The 7558-nt window shown below is 45.2% G+C and overlaps 1 protein-coding gene across 1 annotated transcript in view; it reads left to right on the plus strand.

Moving 5' to 3' along the window:
• The window catches only part of GRPR (gastrin releasing peptide receptor), a 28220-nt gene extending 24682 nt beyond the window's left edge, over positions 1 to 3538 (plus strand). Inside the window, exons 2-3 of the mRNA XM_068533726.1 lie at positions 1363 to 1714; positions 3149 to 3538. Coding sequence (XP_068389827.1) covers positions 1363 to 1714; positions 3149 to 3538 — 742 coding nt within the window. The remainder of the gene's footprint in view (positions 1 to 1362; positions 1715 to 3148) is intronic.
• Positions 3539 to 7558: the final 4020 nt, after the last annotated feature.

Here is a 7558-nt window from a genome sequence, read left to right on the forward strand (position 1 = left end):
TGTGCAGTAGAACAAATGTTTGTGCAGTGTGTGCAAATCGCAGTGCTGGCAGATAGCAAGATAGAAAAAGACCCAGTCTTTGCCCACCAAAGGCTCATCCTCTAGTGGGTTCTCAACAGGTGGACCCAAAATAGGTGTGTGGCCCACTGTGCTAGGCGTTGCATGGGGAGTTGTAGCAGGCATGGAGATGCTCTGCTCAGACCTCCCTTGAAGAAGAGACTCGCTGTCCAGCTCTCAGCTCCTTCTGGGTCCACTTCACCTTTCAAGCTATGGTCATGCTCTTCTTGGGCAGTTCCTGCCTAGTGACAGAACCAGGTAGTAACTGAGGTCACCTTCTTTTTGGGTGGCCCCAGCCAGTGACCAAGCCAGGTGGTGATACAAGGGCTTGGCCATTTCCACCGAGACAGGACCCCTTCACTGGGCAATCTTTGCTCCTGAGCTTCCCACTGGGCTGGTGTAGGGCGACCGGCTGTCACGGTCACTGGGACTGAGAAGTTTCCCAGGGCATAGGACTTTCAGTGCTAAAACTGGGAAACGCCCAGGCAAACTAGGATGGTTGGTCACCTTGGCTGGTGTAGATCTTGTCAGACCTGCATCAGGGTCTGCCAGCTCCCTCTGCCCAGTCCTGCCTCCTTCCCTTTCCCCACGGGTGTTCATCAACAATAAACTCTGTGTCCTCCTGACTTCATCTCAATGTCTCATTCCCAGAGCACTCGACCCACGACAGGGGCACACGTAGCACAGAAACCAGGAAGGACCTAAATACTGCAAGAGAAGATGAGGCTGAAAGAGAGTAGGAGGGCGGGGGGGAAAGATTAATTTGATAATTACAGGGATGCTTCTGTGTATGACTTTTTCAGCGGACTATTTGTTCTGCAACCTTTGAAAAAGAAAAGAGGCGTATGTAAATACTCAGTGACTAAAGGTTTCCTAAACTGCATTTGAATACTCAAAATGAAGGCTTTGTCAAAAAAAAAAAAAAAAAAAAAGCCAACCTTCTTGTTCCGGCGTCCTTTGTTAAACATGCTTTGTTATTCATTTCTGTGATTTAAGAAGAAAACTAAATGGAGCTTCAGCTTTTCTGAGAAGTATTCTTAAAATCAAGAAAGAATGTGGGCAGAATATTACTGCTGGGGGAAGGGCGCAGTATCCTTCAGGGCCAGGACTAGGATGAGGTGAGCCAGGTACTTGGGGTGCAACATTTAAGGAGGCGTTCACTGTGAGTTCAGAGTCGGCACTTGCATGAACCTGACAGTCAACACCTCCTTAAGTATTGCACCTCAGGGCCCTCACTGGCCTCACCCCAGTCCCGGCCCATGCATCCATAATAGTATTAGACAACTTCCCTCTTCCCTGCCCCAGGTACAAAGCCATCGTCCGGCCAATGGATATCCAGGGCTCTCATGCCCTGATGAAGATCTGCCTCAAAGCTGCACTGATCTGGATCATCTCCATGTTTCTGGCCATCCCAGAGGCTGTGTTTTCTGACCTACATCCCTTCCACGAGGAAAGCACCAACCAGACCTTCATTAGCTGTGCCCCGTACCCACACTCTAATGAGCTGCACCCCAAAATCCACTCCATGGCTTCCTTCCTGGTCTTCTACATCATCCCGCTGTCGATCATCTCTGTTTACTACTACTTCATTGCCAAAAATCTGATCCAGAGTGCATACAACCTACCCGTGGAAGGGAATATACACGTCAAGAAGCAGGTGGGTGCTTAGGAGTGATTCATTTCCTCCTTGGGGATTTGATTCCTTGCGTTTCTTTAGGACTCCACTGACAAGTTCAGTATTTGGGTGGTCATGTTGCCTGATTCTGCAGTAGAAGAGGTGAGTGATCTGTGGCCAGATGGTAAACAGGAACTCCTAGCTTCAGAAGACTAGGCATGCAGGTGTTCTTTAAGAATCTTGTTCTCTTATTAAAGAGACCTAGGCTAGTGAGGTGTTGAGAACCTGAAAGCTTTGGAGTATGGGTTTCTTTCTGAGAAAAATCTGGAAAATGTGTTGTTGTTTTTTAAAAAATAAAATGTTGAGGCTCGTAGGGATGTGACTTCTTTAAGCTCCAGTCACATTGTTTGGGTAGGAAGACGGTTACCACATGTGATAAAGCAGAAAGGGCAGGAAAACGAGGCTGGTTGAAGAAAAAGCAGTAGTTTGATTAAGATGGGTTCACATTGATTTGAGTTCAAATCCAGGCTTCCTGACTTACGTACCCTCTCTGACAGTCAGTTTTCTATCCATGATGAGGGTAATAACCCATATGTTGTAAGGCTGTTGGAGGATTACAAGAGAGACACATGTACCCCCAGATGGCCCAGAGTGCAGGATGCCCTCCTTAAGCGTTAGGCTCCCTTCCCCAATCCCCCTGTCACCCCCATAATTTCATCCTGTGGTATAAATGGTAGAAACCAGGGGCTCTGGCTTTGTCGTCTTCATCAGTTTTTGTCTTCTAGTCCAAATGTAGATCGTGTGGTATTTATGATGGAAAGGCAGAAAGACTCTCCCTCCATTTAAAACGTGTAGGTGACTCAGTTGGAGGCTTCACCCTCTAAAATTCTTTTTTTCCCTCATCAATTATGGGGGGAAAATGGCAGTTCTCAGTGAAACTGTCTCCCTGCTTGAAAGACCTCTCAATGGTGAACATCCAGTGTACCCCAGATTCTTTAAAGAGAACAATGTTTTCCCCTTGCCGTAGCAGAGGGAGTTGGGAAAAAAAGGAGATGCTCAGCCCGCTTTTGTCTGAGACCCTTCCTATGTTATATAGGCCAGAAAAAACTTGAGAGTAAAAAAAATAATAATTGGCAGTTATCTTGGTTTGGCGAATGAGGAAGAACAAAGCTGGCTGCTTTTTTAAGCATCAGAGGGAAGAAGAAATTATTAACTGTGGAGCCAAGAAAGACGTGAAGTCATATGGCTGATAACTGCACCAATGCCCTCCTGAGGACAAAGAGGGCACTTACTAGAATTTCACTGTGCAGTCCACTCAAGCATGTAATCAACTTTGTTTCAAGAGCTGCTCTCAGAGGCACATTCGAACTATTGAACTTGTTTTCTGTGGCCTTGTGAGCCCGTCCATTTCCCTAATTCATTTTCCCCATCTTCTGCTCTGCCCACCTCTTTGTCTCTGTGTCACTCTCTCCTCAGATCGAATCCCGGAAGCGCCTGGCCAAGACAGTGCTGGTGTTTGTGGGCCTCTTCGCCTTCTGCTGGCTCCCCAACCACGTCATCTACCTGTACCGCTCCTACCACTACTCCGAGGTGGACACCTCCATGCTCCACTTCGTCACCAGCATCTGCGCCCGCCTCCTGGCCTTCACCAACTCCTGCGTGAACCCCTTTGCCCTCTACCTGCTGAGCAAGAGTTTCAGGAAACAGTTCAACACCCAGCTCCTCTGTTGCCGGCCCAGCCTGATGACCCGGTCTCACAGCACCGGCAGAAGCACCACCTGCATGACCTCCTTCAAGAGCACCACCCCCTCCGCGGCCACCTTCAGCCTCATCAACGGAAACATCTGTCACGAGGGGTACGTCTAGACTGACCCTTGACCCTGCCCCCCTAGGGACTCCTGGTTTTGCTTTATGGCTGGTAAGGAACCCTCGCCTCTGTTGTTGTCTCTGTACCCTCCGAAGACCCTTTGGCAGGCTCATGAGTGATGTGGGTGGGTTGGGGAGAGGCCCAAATGGGTCACCATTATGTTTGAAAGGCCCATCAAGGCCTGTGTTTTCCATTTCAACTTGTGAATGCTGCTTCTGACGCAGAGCAAACTTTCCCTTTTTTAGAAAAGGGAACAAATAGGAAACCATTATTTTAAGCATTAAACCCTGACATACAGATGTGCTCAACTAAGTCATAGAAACTATATGAACAACCAGATTTATATAGCAGAGAAATTGTACACTGAATGTCCACTTTGTGAAAGACTTCACCTTGTCATTTCTTTAAGCAGAAGTTAGTGCTTTAAGAATACGATTTGAGTCGTTTCTCAGGAATACTTATAATCACAAACCAAGGAACTTTTTTTTACACTTGTAATATGAAAAGTCAACCCTAGGCGAGTCCCATGTATAAGGGACAGTCCCCAAGCTGATAACACCGGAAGCCAATTTAAAACAAATCCCTGAGTGTCGATTGTTTTTAAAAGACATTGCTGAGGACATGGGAGAAACACTCACCACATCATTTTAAGGCAAAAACACAACGAAACACACTGACACATATATTGAGGTCCAGGTGTGGCTGGGGAGTGATAGCTCACACTCCGAATTCTAACTCAATGCAGGTCCTTTTTGCTTTTACCCAGTTGCAGTCATCCATGGTGCGGTTCCACCATATCAGAGAAATCCTTCGCGGGGAAAATTGATCATGCTATCCATTCATCAAACATTTATAAAAGTGCATAAAATATAGTATTTATTTTAGGCATATAGGTTTTCAGACAAATGTATTTACTTCTATTTGGCTGTCCTTGTCTGCTACGCTGAAGAAGTAGTTTCACATGAGAAGAAAGGGATCATATTTGAGTGGAAATAGAAACATGTTTACATTTAATGCCTGCTTTACCTAAAGTCTGTGGCAGGAAATGAATTCAATGTCAGTAATATGTGTTTCTGTCTCAGTATGTGTAAGAAAGTTGCGGGGGGAGGTGTCAGCTTTAAGAACTGATTGAAAGACAGCTACAGATACATTAAGTTTCTACTTATGAAGAGTATTTATGAAACAGCCCATGTGCAGAAAAATACTGGATTTAAATCTTTTTTTGTTTTCTAAGTGAGTAAAAGGATTTGAGTCTCCTTCTTTGGAAGCCCTGAATCAAGTTTTTCTTGACTCAGAGACAGGCCAATTCTGACAGATTGCAAATGTGTTACCCCACTTTCAGATAAATCCAAATTCTGCAAATGTGCCCTCATGTGTAGCCCTCACACACTAAGTTTTAGTTCCGGTTTTCTCTATCCAGGTGAGATAGAACAGTCAGCTCTCTTTTCCACATGAGATTTTTGTAAGATTTCTGTGTCTTGTTACAAGGAAGTGCTCACTGTCTGCAGAGCTTTAGAAGTTGGGACCAGGACTGTTGTAGAGATCTGTATTTATAATTGTATTAGCTGGAGTGAACCTCTGCACTTCTGTTTGCTACATGCACTTACATACCGTACACACCTGCTTTCCTGGCGCTCCATAATTACATGGGACAGTTTGAAAAGAAGACAGGTAGTATAGCTGAAAGAACCAAGATTTTTAGCTTGACATCCCAACTCTGTCTCTAGCCATATATATATGTATATATATATGGCTATCATTTTTTTAAATCTCTAGAATGAGAGGACAGTCCCTTCTATTGCTGAGATCCTCTGAGCCCCATCATTGTTTCTATTTCTGTCTCTTAAGCATTTATGTAGCCACCTGCTCACAGTTGTCCCACTTCTGCCACCTTTGCAGCAACTCCTCTTGAGAAATCCTTCAACCACCATTCTACACTCATGTTCCCAATAGTGGAATGGAAGGAGACAGACAATTCCATCGCTTCGAATAATCTGTATGAATGATATCCCGTTAGCTTGTTATGTTTTGTAATTAGAGCTGAAAGAGACAGAAGAAAACACCTTGCTCAATCTCCTCCTTGTACAAAGAGTACTTTTCCTATTCACACTTCTTCAACCTCCACGCACCTGTTATCTTGAACTGCTGCTCCACAGTTTTACCCTTGGCTTTCTTCAAAACTCTTGAGTATAAGTGACTCCATACATACATATGCTAAAGTGCATAGCATTCTGGGTTCCTATCATGACTTGTTCAAGCATCTCTGATCTCCCTGCTTCCGAAGACGTTTTGGGAGTAGGACTTATCTTAATGCCTCCTTCAGTTAACATCATGGCATAGGCTGTGTCTGGCCTCCTTTCTAGCTTCTGGATAAACAGGAGATCGATGTCTGGGTCTAGCTGTGTGTCCTTAGGCAAATCTTATCACCTCTTTGAGACTCTTCAGTGAAAAGGTTGAAGGAGGCCTTTGCCAGCCAGTGACCTAGAGGACTGATCAAATTATTTTGTGAATCAACTGATGGATTGACTCCAACTTTCTCACTGGGAGGAACTCAGCCGGGCCCTTCTCTAGGGAAGTCAAATTTTTATTTCACCTCTGGAACCTAAAATCACGGTGAGGGAGACCCAAGCCCCCACGTGGTATCACCTCTCTGTTAGGGCTGAGTGTGGCAGCGGCTGGAGCTAAGACATTTCACTCCTGGCTTCCAAAGATAATCACGTTTAGAGCTTATGTCTTTGGTGAGGAAAAAAAAAAATCAATTTTGGCTGTGGAAAACCATCTGTGTTTATTCAGTTGACAGACACTACCTTTCAATCTATCTTAAATTGAGCCTCCCTGAGGCAGGCAGCTCAACAGTGACAGATTAAGCAATAAACAAAGCAGTCCTCCCACCAACGGCTGCTGCTCGGAGGGATTTTCCACAGCAAGACGATCCTGGCCCCGCCCTGTTGTTGAGGTGATGAGTCCCCATAAGTGCAGATGGCTGAACCCTGTTCTTCTGGCTGCCCTCACTCCCCCACTGAACCTGGCCTTCCGCCTCATTAATAAGCCCTGAATTTCCCTGCTTTGCCCCACAAACAATTTGGGTTCATCTTGAAGGATGGAGAACCCTGAGATAAATAAACAGTTTAGAGGCTACCTCACACAAACCAAGTTCAGCTTGTTATGAAAATATACGTTAAATAGAAATAAATAAACTTGTCCACAGGACATGGGCACACTTAAGTTATAAAGTCTTCGTTTGTGCCCAAGCAGCCGTTGGTTATTGGTTTCGGAGTCTACTCACGTGCCAAGTAGCTTCTGGTAATAGTGATTAGCTTTGTTTGGGGACTACAAGTTGAATGACACCCTCAGTCTGTGGACTGCAAGGTGGCTAAGTCACTTTTCCCAGGAGCCAGATAGAAACGATGGCCCCGGGAACCTGACTGTGTGAGAGTGGGATAAGTGTACACATGGTGTTGTGAGGAGGTGGGGAGGTGCAAACTTTCTTGCCATTTGTGCCCTTCACACCCACACCAGGAAGGAGCTCCCACTAAAGAGTAGCTTCGAATTAACCCTGGGTTGCTGAGAGGAATGGAGCACATTTGACACATTTGTCTAATATTTGGCTGAGTTTTTATAAAATGGATTAAGAGCTGAAAACAAAGGAATTAGTCACTTTCCTGGGAGCAGGCTTTGTGTGAGCTAGTCAGTGAAACCGAGCCCTAACAAGCTGTACTTCACTCTGTATCTGGATGGCCACTTCTCTCAGCCCCAACCTCGACAACTCCGCCCCCCGCCCCCGACACACATACACGCCCAACACAAACACAACAACTGTAATATCAAGCAATCTCTTACCATGATATTTGGCCTTCAAAGACACCCTTTTTTAGGAGCAATCAACAAACCGAACACTGAGAACAAATTTTTCTCATGTGGAAGTTCACGTTAGAAATGTATTCGGTGGGATTTATCTAAATTTTTAAAAAGTTGAAGAGCCCCTCGGTTAAAATATTACATATTCACAATTAATTCAA

This window comes from Eschrichtius robustus, chromosome X (genome assembly GCF_028021215.1).
Source record: "Eschrichtius robustus isolate mEscRob2 chromosome X, mEscRob2.pri, whole genome shotgun sequence".
NCBI classification, from domain to species: domain Eukaryota; kingdom Metazoa; phylum Chordata; class Mammalia; order Artiodactyla; family Eschrichtiidae; genus Eschrichtius; species Eschrichtius robustus.